Source organism: Myotis lucifugus, unplaced genomic scaffold, assembly GCF_000147115.1.
Source record: "Myotis lucifugus unplaced genomic scaffold, Myoluc2.0 scaffold_278, whole genome shotgun sequence".
NCBI classification, from domain to species: domain Eukaryota; kingdom Metazoa; phylum Chordata; class Mammalia; order Chiroptera; family Vespertilionidae; genus Myotis; species Myotis lucifugus.
In genome coordinates this window covers 182,988-196,042 of record NW_005871326.1, presented here as the reverse complement: position 1 = coordinate 196,042, position 13,055 = coordinate 182,988, and the positions used below count along the sequence as shown (strand labels likewise).

The 13,055-nt window shown below is 41.5% G+C and overlaps 1 protein-coding gene across 5 annotated transcripts in view; it reads left to right on the top strand.

Annotated features, from left to right (window-relative positions):
- Positions 1 to 4,796, top strand: part of DAAM1 (dishevelled associated activator of morphogenesis 1) — a 156,889-nt gene extending 152,093 nt beyond the window's left edge. For 3 of the 5 annotated variants that reach the window (XM_006099573.3, XM_023763240.1, XM_023763242.1), the window contains exons 24-25: positions 733 to 903; positions 2,127 to 4,796. In XM_006099573.3, the coding sequence (XP_006099635.1) occupies positions 733 to 903; positions 2,127 to 2,336 (381 nt within the window). In that variant the 3' untranslated portion in view covers positions 2,337 to 4,796. Of the gene's footprint in view, positions 1 to 6; positions 175 to 732; positions 904 to 2,126 lie in introns of those variants that run through there. The other 2 variants (XR_002831847.1, XR_002831848.1) reach the window with 1 other exon arrangement.
- Positions 4,797 to 13,055: the final 8,259 nt, after the last annotated feature.

Here is a 13,055-nt window from a genome sequence, read left to right as displayed (position 1 = left end):
TTACAGAGAAAGAAAAAGTCCAACCAACAATTTGACCAGCATTGAACATATTTGGATGATCGTAATGACGCTGGCTCCTGGAAGGATGTGATTTCAAGTTATGAAGATAACTGCCAGAAGAACTAAAATTAGAAACAGTTAAAACTAAAAAGAATGAAAATACTATTTTATCATGTACATATATTTTAATATAATTTTTAAAAATTCTCCCTTAATAATCAGTTACTGTTTTCTAATTGAGGCCCAGGAAATATGATAATACTAGCATTATTTATTATTAGAAAGAGCATCTAAGCAGCACTGGATCCCATTTGTTTTTGATATTGACCATATGGCACCAATAAATGATATTAAACTACTTCAAAGAAAAGTTAAAAGTACAAGTTTCCCTACCCCTGCTGAGTTTGCTATTAGTTTTATGTCTTGAGTGCTCTGCCCTATGATATTTTGCTTTCTTGTTTTTACTACTGTTTAGTTAATAAAAAGTCATAGGAGGTAATCATAGATTTTAAGCTGAAATGAGGCAGACAAGAAAAAATGGTTTCAAAAGTCGAGGAGTATTCATTCTTTTACTTTAAAAATGACAGATAGACATGTTTGGCAGCCAAAGATAAATGCAGGCTCACTCATCTCGCAAGTTATATTTGGCTCAACTTGAGCTTGAGTGCTGGAGGGATTTGATAGTGGAGCTCTCGTGGAACACCGGGTTTACTAAAACCTCCTTTTTTCCAGTTTACTAAAGCAGTGAAACACTTTGGGGAAGAGGCTGGCAAAATGCAGCCAGATGAGTTCTTTGGCATTTTCGATCAGTTTCTTCAAGCTGTGTCAGAAGCCAAACAAGAGAATGAAAACATGCGAAAGAGGAAGGAGGAGGAAGAGCGCCGAGCGCGCATGGAAGCTCAGGTAAGAGAACGATGAGTTAGTTGGCCGATCCCACCTCCTAGAAGGTCTGTTGCTTCAACTCTTGGTTTTTCAGTAGCACGCTGGTGTGCTGGCAAGAAGGAGGGCGTCAGAGCACTCTCTAGAATGCTGCTTGGAGTTTAAATCGGTATAAAGTTTCCCTTGGGCAATTTGGCATCTGCCTCCAAAGCCCCCCAGATTATATCCACATTCTTTGATCTGGAAACTCATTTCTTAGAAATTATTCTAAAGAAATCATCATAAATTTGCATGAGAACAGCAGTCTTTATAATTGCCCCAACCGCAGACAACCTAAAAAGGCATCAGTTCTAAATGAGTAATAGCTACATGGAGGAATATTTATGTAGCCCTTAAAAGTCATGTCTTCAAAGACTAATAATGCAAGAAAGCTTACAAAATGATTTCTACATAAAACCTTTTTTTTAATGTAAAATAAGTGTAAATACAGAAAATAATAGTGGTGCAATATTCCCCCAAAAAGTTCACAATGATTATCTCTTGATAGTAGAATTAACCTAGTGTATAGTGACAGGAGAAGATTTGACTTTGGGTGGTGGGCACATAGTACAATATACATATCTTGTAACATAGAAACCCACACCTAAAACCTATATGTTCATGTTGACCAATGTCACCCCAATAAATTTAATAAATTAATAAATAAAAGAATTAAGGATGAATTTTTTCCTTTTTGTGTATCTGAATTATCCAAATTTTCTATAATGTATGTGTATTATTTGGCTTTTAATAATAGTAAGTTGCATAGCGGGTTCCAGGCATTCATAATAGATACCGGCTAAGCCTTTGATGTAAGGAGAGTGGCCCGATGAGTATTTGCTTTTAGTCTCTCTGTACCATCAAGGAAACCAATATTTGGGGTCAGTTTAATAGTGATGATGTTCTCATTCCATTATAGAAATAGAAATTGCCTCAATGGCTCTTTAACTGGAATATCATGAGGTTTACCTAGATTCTAGATGGTGAGATTCTAATCACCAAGTAGTGGTCACTTTTCTCTATTGATTATTGCTTCCACAATGAGCAATGTCCCAGTGACCCCTCTCTTGTGCCTCTGAGGGGGGTTGGCAGCTGTAGATGAACATGGCTGGTGTGGCTGTAGCATTGCTATATTTCACAGAATTCACCACCACTGTACACAAAATATAGCACTTGGACACTTCTAAGAGGGTGCTTTCTGTTTGCAGCTCAAAGAACAACGTGAAAGGGAACGTAAACTGAGGAAAGCTAAGGAGAACAGCGAGGAAGGCGGCGAGTTCGATGACCTGGTTTCAGCTCTGCGCTCGGGAGAAGTGTTTGACAAAGACCTCTCTAAACTGAAGCGGAATCGCAAGCGCATTACCAACCAGATGACGGACAGCAGCCGCGAGAGACCAGTCACAAAACTTAATTTCTAATTTTCCTTGAATCCTTTTTTAGAAAGCTCATTAGCAGCCCTTCGAAGTGACTAGAACTTTTCATTACACTGCCTTGCAATCCAAACAGTGGCAATTTCTCCTTTCATCTGTGAGTGCAGGTGTGAGTGTGTGTGTATGTAAATGTATGTGTATATGTATATTAAAAATGTATATAGAAGTCTGAGTGTTATATGGAGACCTATCTGTATGGTTTTTAAAAACCTACGTTACTGTTTGTGCCCAGAAGCCCTTGGTGTATGCATTCATATTGAGTGTGGCTCGTCTTCTTCCCTGAACACCACGCCTGTTCAGAAGCACAATACTATCTCCTGAAAGAGATGACAGAGACATTCCCTAGAGTAAAAAGACACAAAAAAAAGCTTGAAATATTATGTGGTCTCCAAGCTTGGTGTGCTCTGGAATTATTTTCATTGGTGAAACCGGTGTTGGAAAGATACAGATTTAAAGTGGTTTTGGTGGTTGCCCATGTGATGCCGGTGCATCGCTGCAGGACCTGACAGGGCAAGCTCAGATTTCTGACGTGGGTGTAGGGAGGCGTCTGTAACTGTTCATGGAGGACATCTTGCACACAATCTGAATTATGTAGAATGTCAGTCAGAATCTTTTCATCTATTTAAAATTTGGACATCAATTTTTTTTTCTTAATTTCACTGAGTTCTCTGCCAAGCATCCTAATGATTTCTTTACATTGCTTTTGGGAAGAACACTATCTAAATGCAATCTGTGCTCTTGTTAAAGAAAAAGACTGCCGGAGTGTGCTTGTTCTAACAATAAATAAAATTCCCACCCAAGACCTAAAAGGAGGGATTCTCTGAAGGATTAAAAATTATTTTTAAAATTGTTTATGGGGTGCCTTCCCCCTTTTTTTTGGTATTGTCTATTTTCAGTCTTTTTTAGGACAAGCTGCGTCTTCTGTAAATATAGGTCTGGACTAAAGAATACTTAGTAAATGCACAAAATGTCAACAACACCAACAGAGATGCCGAGATCTGTTTAGCTCTAAGTATGTCTGAAGTGCTTTCCTGTTATATGTTGTCATTTTTAATTGTGTGTCAGTAAAGCTACCTGTAAAACTTCAGTCCAAAAGATAAAGCTCTCAGGGAGAAATGGATAAAAACAATGAACATTAGAAAATAAAATATAGATACTTACCATTAACCTACCAACTCTTAATATCTTTAAATTATATGGTATATAAAGGGGGCTGTTACTTTTTTTTTTTTTTGGCTTTGCTTTATTTATTTGTAGTGGGGGAGGAGGGCTAAGGGTCTCTTTTCTTTCCATCTATCCTGTTGTGGTTGGGTTTCCTGTGGAGAGAGTAGTTTGTCCTGTTGCACTAGAACATTATTTACTCACTAAATTGAGTTTTTCATTCAATTAACAAATATTTATTAAACACCTACTATGTGCCAAGCATAGTAGGGCTACAATGGTAAGCAAGACAGAGCCTCTGCCCCCAAGGAACTCATGGTCTAATGGGGATGTTAGGGGTGAATAAAATACCAATGCGTGCGCTGTACAGGAATTGTGCTATTTAAAAATAGTTTGTATAAACTATAATGCTTAGCGCGGACGGCAAGGTCCCTGCGCTGTGTGGAAGCTGTGAAATAATGCTCTAAGCGTTGTCAAGAGCTGTGGTTTTCATTTTCCCCTTCATTGCAAACTTAGTGACTTTCTACGATTAATGGAAGTAAATGACTAGCAAATAAAACATAAATACACAGCAGAGGTTGGGCTCCCCCAACCTTTAGTTACCAAGGTCTGCAAATACACCACATTAAAAGTGCAGGCAGAGACTGTTCAAAAAAGGCTTGGAGATGAGGAGGAGTGGGATATGCTGATGGATTTGTCTATTCCTTAACTAAAGTGCCTCTATATATATTATTTTCTATTTATAGCAGGAGAATTTGGTCTGGCTCCATTTGGGGACTGCATTTTGAAAATGGCTTTGTTTTACAGTTTAAGGAATAGACAAGTGGTTGGAGAGTCACTAAAGGAGCAAGCTGTGTGTCATGTCCCTGGTGCCCTTTCCAATCATCCTCATTTTGAGATGACCATCCTGGTTTGCCTCCTATGCCATTTCCATTTTTGGTTTCTTTCCCCAAAAGCTGTGTGCAGGTAATTCCATGTGCCATTGTTGGGAAAAAAAAAAAATCTACTTTTTTAGATTGGTGCTGGTGTAAGTAGCCACTTTTCTCTCTTGGATGTGTATTTTAAAGTTTGTGTTTTTTTAAATTAATGCCAAAAAGAAAAAGCATTATAATTTGTAAACTTAATTGTATGTCTTGTATCTTATTAGCTTAGTAGTTGGACCCACTTAGTCTTTAGGTGCAAAACTGTTGCTATAGTACCAAGAAGAAAATGTTGTATGTGTTATGAAATTGTACATTTTTTAAATAGCAATATGCAATAAAGAGATGAATTCATTGGGTGTATGTATATGCTTTCTATGAATTATTAAAACAGCATTATTAATTTTTTGCACGCTCCACCATTACATTTAAGTATTGCAAGTTATTTACTAGATCAGAAATATATACATATTTTTTTAACTTGTACATACTAGTCCTAGAAGGGTATAGTTTTCTGCTATGGTAGCATTCAGCATGTCCACAGCCTACAATATGCTACCTCTTTCTATAACCTCTTTGTATAACTCTGTGTGAGTTATACAGTTTCATGGTGGGGCTACTGATAAAATTATTCCCCTGGGGGTATTGAAAAGACTGTAGTCTCTAGAATCAAAATCTATTTCATGTTGAAGCATTTCCTCTTTAAAAGTTAATTTATGATATAGGTTAATATGGGAAGTGTTACCTGTTCCAAACAAGGAAGGTGTATTTTATCCTCTGAAAACTGGGCCTTTCTCTTGGCCCCACATCACTTTGACTGCCTGGCTATCCTCAACCCATTTTGAAGTCAAGCTGAAAACAGACTGTCCCGGTGGTTGATAGAAGACCCAGGCACTTTCCATCTTCAGAATGGATTGATGATGTCCTTGTAACCCATCTTGTTTTTCATCCAGTCAGTAATACCTTAATCAATAAAGAAAAAGTTAAAAAAAAAACACACACACAAATATATATTTTTTATTTTTTTAAAAAAAGGCTACTTTGTTCTCTGACGCTTTGTTCTTATTCAGATGGAAGAGAGCCTTCTATTCATAGGTATATTCCATTCCACAAATGTACTGAATGTACCTACCATTGCCTATTTGTATGTTTGAGCATGAAGCTACATACAGAACCACCTAAACCTTCAGTTGCCCTTGGTGTGTTAATAGAAGTAGGAGAAAACATGAAACTTTCAGATCATTACATTTACTTTTATGTCTTTGGTTCCTCCCTTCCCCCCCACACACACACCCCGCAAAAAAAAAAAATCATCACTGGGGAAAATGTGCTTCTGTCAGGAGGCGAAGCTATCTGATCCCTCCAGAACTCTGCCCCTTTTCTAACCAAACATGGGTTTATGTGAGGCAAAGGATAATCTTTATTAAACTAGTTTAGACAATTATTCAAAAGACTGTTCTGAAAGAAAGAGTTGTTCGGTGAGATTTTGTTTCCAAGTGGAAAGCCTAAATTAAGAACCCAAAGGCTTAACAATCACTTGATACCATTCAGTTCCATAAACACTAGCTTTGAGAACACTGGACTGTGTGTAGAGAACTTTGTTCTCTGTCACTTCGTTCTCATTCAGATGGAAGAGAGCCTTCTACCCATGGGACAAGGACCCCGATGCAAAGTTCTGGGCTTCTTGCATCGGGGTCACTTATAGACCATCATTATGTTGAGTTAGGTGCCCATTTTCTGAGTCTATGCCTGTTTTCCCTATGAATATGAACTCTACTGATGTCTAAAAGCCTGTTGAGTTCATAATTAAGAGGTGGCTTAAAGTCTGTAAAGTCTTATCTTAGCGAAAGTTTGGAATTCTAGAGGAAAGAGTTTCTCTTTTAGAAGGATTTTTCCATAGCAAAGACCAATCAAATTATTTTTCTTCAGTCTTATGGGGAAAACATCGAAACTAACCTTTGGTCTCTTCCCTGACACACTTTTGTCTACTGCAAACAACTGTGTGTTTCCATGGTATCAAACAAACAACATGAACACAGGATTGCACACTAGAGGTTTTTGACAAAGGAGATCCTTATTTTTTATCAAACCTTGATATGTTTTTATTTCTCATGGGAGAGGGGTTTTGAGGTATGAAGTCGCCATGTCATTCCAATAAAGTATTTGTTCTCTGCTTCTCTGCCTGTGGTTTCTTTCACTGAGAGGAGGAAGAGAACAGACAGTTTAATACTGGTCTTTGGTACCATTTCCTTTTTCATTTACACCCATTATGGTCATATGGGGACATTTCTGTGGCAAAGGAATCTGCGGCCCCCTGCGGGGTGATGAACGTTTCCTGTTAGTGGCTTCACCCTCCCTCCCCCCACTCTGGCCTCCAGGGTAGAGAAACTTTCCTATGTCTGAGATTTGAGGTCCACCTGACTCTTGAGACAGGTGATTGTGCTTAGAGGAGGTGATTGTGATGCTGAGCAATGAGTCAGTTGAACAGGCACAGGAAAGAGAAAGAAGGAGGTGCCTCTACCAGCTGCTTAAAAAGAGAAAGCCCGTGAGTGTATGGCCAGGACACTTCCCTACTGAATCCGGTTAAGTTGCCCTATTCCCTTACACATGCCCTCCCTCAGCTAAACTCCCTTTGATAACTTATCGCACCCCTTGACTTCCCCAGGTTATCCACATCTGGGAATATCTCCAAGGAACAGGGTAGCTTTCTCACATTTCCTTGAACTTCCATTTCTGACCACCATCCTTTGAGACCAGCCCCATCTCTAAAACCTCCTGAATAACTCCTAGGCCAGTAGGACCACGCTGTCTAGTCCTTAACTCAGTGGTTCTCAACCTTGGCTGCACATTAGAATCACCTGGGAATCTTTTTAAAATCCTGATTTCTGGGCCTCATCCTCCGGGAATTCAGTTTCTTTGCACGGAGTGGGGCCACAACATTAGTAACAAAGAAACAGAATTTCCGGAGGATGAGGCCCAGAAATCAGGATTTTAAAAAGATTCCCAGGTGATTCTAATGTGCAGCCAAGGTTGAGAACCACTGCCTTAACTCTACTTTAGAGGTGGGGGCAGAAATAAAAGGATGGATTGGTCGCTAGTGAGCTAAGCATGCTCAGGCAGTTCAGATTATAAGTCATTAGGACTTCCTGTTTAAGACAGTGTGTGCAAGTTGACTGCATTAGCGGGCTCACCAGAGGAGCCTGTCCTTCCCTCCCTGTTTTCCCTCACACCATCACCCCACCATCTAAAGGCTTCATTCGGAATTCTCTTAAGACTTTTGAGGAAAACAGTCCTCTCCTACTGCCTCCGACGTGAGCTGTTTGACCCTGATATGCAGCAGCTGTTTAGTGACCTGACGTTTTTATGGCGGGTGAGTTCCCACTGAAAGCGTGGCCTTTCCGTGTCTGCAGGAGCACTGCTAGGCGGGCCATGCAGCCCGGATCGCTGCTGAAGGATGAAGGCAATGGGAGAGGAGCCTCTCCACGAGCTCAGAGAAACATGCTTCCAGGTCAGCTGGCATTGACTCCCTCGTTAGAATGAGACAAAGGGGATCCCGATGAAGCCTCAAACCAACTAGTCATTGAGGTACTCGCCACAGAAGACGCTCCCAAGCTCCCTTGTGCCGATTTCTAAGCAACACCGTAGAACCCAGAACTCTGAGTTGCAGGGTTGTGGATTGCCTTGGACATGAGCTGTGACCTTAGGCGAGTCTCCTAAATGCCTTCCCTTCCCTTTTGGGAGCTGGGAGAGCAGCTGTAAAACCTCCCATTGCAGGGCCGCGCAGTCCTGCCGCTGAGGCTCCTGCAGCCAATTACTAACATTAAACTCTCCTGATCACTCTGCTTATCACCCTGGAACCCCAGCTGCACCTTTTCCAGGACTGGCTTCTCTCAATGAACTTCGGTTTCACTAACCACTTCTGTCTGTGACTTCAGTCTTCCATTTTGTGAGGCAACGAACTCGGATTCAAACGCCTCACAAACCCACCTCTGCCCTGGCTGCCTGGGAGGGCAAGTGCTGAGAGCAGCTTCCATCTCAGCAGTAGCCAGACTCATGCCAGGGTTTCCTTTTGTTTTACCAGGTCACTGTGGATCCTCAGAGCATCCAAACTGTCTCCCTTGATTTAGCAATGCATGTCATCAAATGGCTTTGCCCTGTAGAGGTTGTGGCGACTTAGGAAGAGTGTGGCTGGGAGCGAAGGCAGGAACAAATCCAACTAAATGGATGGGCCCACTGTGCTCTTCACTGGAGTGGCCACAGCTGGAGTGCTGTGTTCCCAGGGACAATGCATTATTATTATTATTATTATTATCATTTTAATATATTTTATTGATTTTTTACAGAGGAAGGGAGAGGGATAGAGAGTTAGAAACATCGATGAGAGAGAAACATCGATCAGCTGCCTCCTGCACACTCCCTACTGGGGATGTCCCAGGTACCAAGGTACCAAGGTACATGCCCTTGACCCGAATCGAACCTGGGACCCTTGAGTCCGCAGGCTGACGCTCTATCCACTGAGCCAAACCAGTTAGGGCAGTGTCAATGCATTTGAAGAGCAACACTGACAAACCAAAATGCATCCTGGTAAACAGGTTTAAAAACTGACTAAGCAGCATCCACCCACAAGAAACTTAGCCTGCAAGACAAATTATAAAGGAGATGTGGGGAGACAGAGGGAAGCTGGGTAGTCAGGAATTGGGACCATGGGGGTGGGAGGAATAAAATTGGGGAACCCAACGAGGTGGAGTTACTAAGGCACCCCAACTTGGAGGGGGGAAGGAAGGACACACAGGAGAGGCATGACTTTAAAATACTAAGACAGGCAGGTGCAGGTAACCAATCACAAGGCAGTAAGACATATAAACCAATCCCAAGGACGTTGCTAAGGCAAAATTCTTTTATAAGACCAATCAGGAGCGAGCAATGCTGTCTCCACCCCTAAATGAAAAGGGGCGTGCGCTTCTCCTTTCCCCTGTGGGCATAATGGGTTCCTGAGGTTCACTTCCGTGGCAGGGCAGCACATCCCTGTGCCCACGTGGCGTATGGCCATGTGGGCCGCCACACGTGGACCATTAGACTTTAATTAGCTTGGACACTAAACTACTCCCCACTGTAGCATGGAAAGGAAGCTCCCGACCCGGGCCTGCTCCTGGGACCCCAGCTGCACCTTTTCCGGGACTGGCTTCTCTCCATAAACTTCGGCTCCACTAACCACTTCTGTCTGTGACTTCAGTCTTCCTTTTTGTGAGGCAACGAACTCGGACTCGAACACCTCACATTTGGGTTTCATAATGACAGCGGCCTCTAATACTTGAAGAGGGGGAAGACTTACTCTGTATTTCACCAGAACACAGGACTGCAACCAACAGGTAAAAGTCAACCCCCCCAAAAATGCATTTCATTTTCTTAACCCGGAGTGAACTTTCAAACTCCTTTGATAACCAGCAGGTGAACAGGTGCCCCAGGAGACACCGAGTACCCCGTCCTTAGAGGCATTCAAACCTCCACACTATTCATCACATCAGAGCTGTTGTCAGAAGTTTGGGATTAAGTGGCAGGTTGAATAGATGACTTTTTAAAACTTTTCATTTGGAAATAATTTCAAACTTACAAAAAAGTTCAAAAATTAAAATCGCATAAGGAACACCTTATGTGCCCCTTCCCAGATTCCCTTATTGTTAACATTTTGCCCTATTTTGTCATTTGTTCTCTTGCTCTCTCTGTGTGTGTGTATGAGTCCACATAATCCTTTTCTCTGAACCATTAAAAAGTTTGTACCATGGCCCTAATTCCTACATACTCCAGTGTGCATGTCCTAAGACTAAGGATATACTGTTCTATAACTTAAGTACATTTATCAACTTCATAAATTTATATATACCTCTACCAGTATCTAATCAACCATTCATGTTCCAATTTTGTCCAATAATGAATGTCCTTTATAGCATTTCCCCCTCCAGAAAAGGGTATTGTACTTATTGTCATATCTATTGTACTTATTGTCTCTTTAACCTCTTACACTCTTGAGCCTTTCTTTGTCTTTTATGACATTGACGTTTTTGAATCGTCCTGTGGTAGGCAGAATAATGGCTCCCCAAAATGTGCATATTCTAATCCCCCAAAACTTGTAAATGTTTCTATTTTGCCTCTGTTTCTATTTTGTTCATCAGTTTAGCATGTTCATTACATTCCACATGACAAAAAACGACTTTGATTAAGTGAAGGATCTTGACCCGGGAAGACTAACTTGGATCGTCCACATGGGCCCAGTGTTATCACAGGGTCCTTATCAGAGGGAGGCAGGAGGGTCTCAGTCAGAGGAGATGTGAGAAAGGAAGCTCAGGTTGGAGAAATGAGCTTGCTGGCCTTGACAGAAGGGGGCCACAAACCAAGAAACACAAGTCCCCCCACCCACCTTTTGTAAAATTTATTGGGGTGACATTGGTTCACATAACCTTACAGGTTTTAAGTGTACAACACAATAAAACATAACCTGCACACTACACTGTGCACCCAGTGCCCCAAGCAAAGTCTCTTTCATCCCCATTTTCCCCCTCTGTGCACATCTCCACCTACCCCCACCCCCTTTCCCTCTGGCTACCACCACTGGCTCTCCAACATCCCCTAAGGCAGCGGTTCTCAACCTGTGGGTCCCGACCCCTTTGGCGGTCGAACGACCCTTTCACAGGGGTCGCCTAAGACCATCCTGCATATCAGATATTTACATTACGATTCATAACAGTAGCAACATTACAGTTATGAAGTAGCAACAGAAATAATTTTATGGTTGGGTCACAACATGAGGAACTGTATTTAAAGGTTCAGAAGGTTGAGAACCACTGCAAGGGATCCTGGATTACAAGAGGGCACAGGCCAGGCCAAGGGGACCTCCCCGACCCGTGCATGATCTGGGCCGGGAGGGAGGGAGGGATGCAGGAGGTTGGCCAGCTGGGGAGGACGAGTGTCTGCCCCCTGTTGGTAAGAGCACGTCATAGCGACTGGTGGACCGGTCAACTGTCTGCCCCCTGGTGGTCAGTGCACGTCATAGCGAGGGGTTGAGTGGCCTTAGCATATCACTAGCATATTACGCTTTGATTGGTTGAACAGACGACCAGACACTTAGCATATTAGGCTTTTATTATATAGGAGGATGTTTCTTGGCTAATCCCTTCACCTTCTTTCATCCAGACCCCCTTCTCCCCTCCCCTCTGACAGCTGTCAGTCTGGTCCATATGTCCATGCCTCTGTTTCTATTTTGTTCAGTGGTTTATTTTGTTCATTAGATCCCACATCTAAGTGAGATCGGAGGGTACTTTTCTTTCTCTGACTGGCTTACTTTACTCAGCATAATAATCTCCAGGTCTATCCGTACTATCACAAAAGGTAAGATTTCCTTATTTTTTTACAGCCAAGTAGTATTCCATTGTGTAAGTATATCATTGCTTTTTTATCCACTCATCTACTGTTGGGCATTTGGGCTGTTTCCAGATTGTGGCTATTGTAAATTACACCTCTATGGACATAGGGGTGCATGTATTCTTTCGAATTGGTATTTTGGAATTCTTAGAATAAATTCCCAGAAGTGGGATCACTGGGTCAAAAGGCAATTCCACTTTCAATTTTTTGAGGAAACACCATACTGTTTTCCACAGTGGATGTACCAGTCTACATTCCCAGCAGTGCATGACACACCCTCTCCAACACTTGTTTATTGATTTGTTGATGATAGCCATTCTGACAGGTGTGAGGTGTTACCTCATTGTGGTTTTAATTTGCATCTCTCTGATGATTAGAGACATTGAGCATTTTTTCACATGTCTGTTGGCCTTCTGTATGTCCTCTTTGGAGATGTGTCTATTCAAGTCATTTGCCCATTTTTTAATTGGATTGTCTTCCTTTTTTAAGTTATATAAATTCTTTATATATTTTGGAAATTAACCCTTTTCAGATGTATCATTGGCAAATATATTCTCCCATTCAGTGGGTTGTTGATGGTTTCTTTTGCTGTGCAAAAGCTTTTTAGTTTGATGTAGTTCCATTTGTTTATTTAACTATAATTTTCCTTGTATCATATTTGTCTGATGTTTCTTTTTGTTATATTGAGGTTATGCATTCTGGGCTGGAAGACAGCGTAGGTGATATCAGGGAATCACACAATGTTTATCTCTCCCTCATAGGTAACATAAGTTTCATCACCCAGTCAAGGTGTGACCCAATTTCTTCTCTGTATAGCTATAGGGTTTTGTTCTCGCTTGCAATTAATAAGCTGCCTGTTCCTCATCAAAAGCCCTCCCCTAGAGTTAGCAGCTATCGATGATCCTTGGCTGAAATAATCTTTACAATAGTGGTTGGGAAATGATGATATAGCTCGGTTCCAACAATTTCTCTACATTTATCAGTCGACCTCACCTTTCTACTCTAAGCAAGAGCCTTCCCAACTCCTCCATCATTAATTTATCTCTGATCAGTATAGGCTTGTGAATGCCTATTTTTTCCAGTGGTTTATAATTCATTACTGGACTTAATTATGTTTATACTCAAATTATTCCAGATCTGACCTGAGAATTCCCCCTCAAGCTTGTACCTGTGTCCTAGTAATATGTCCCATTTCAAAAACTAATTTCCT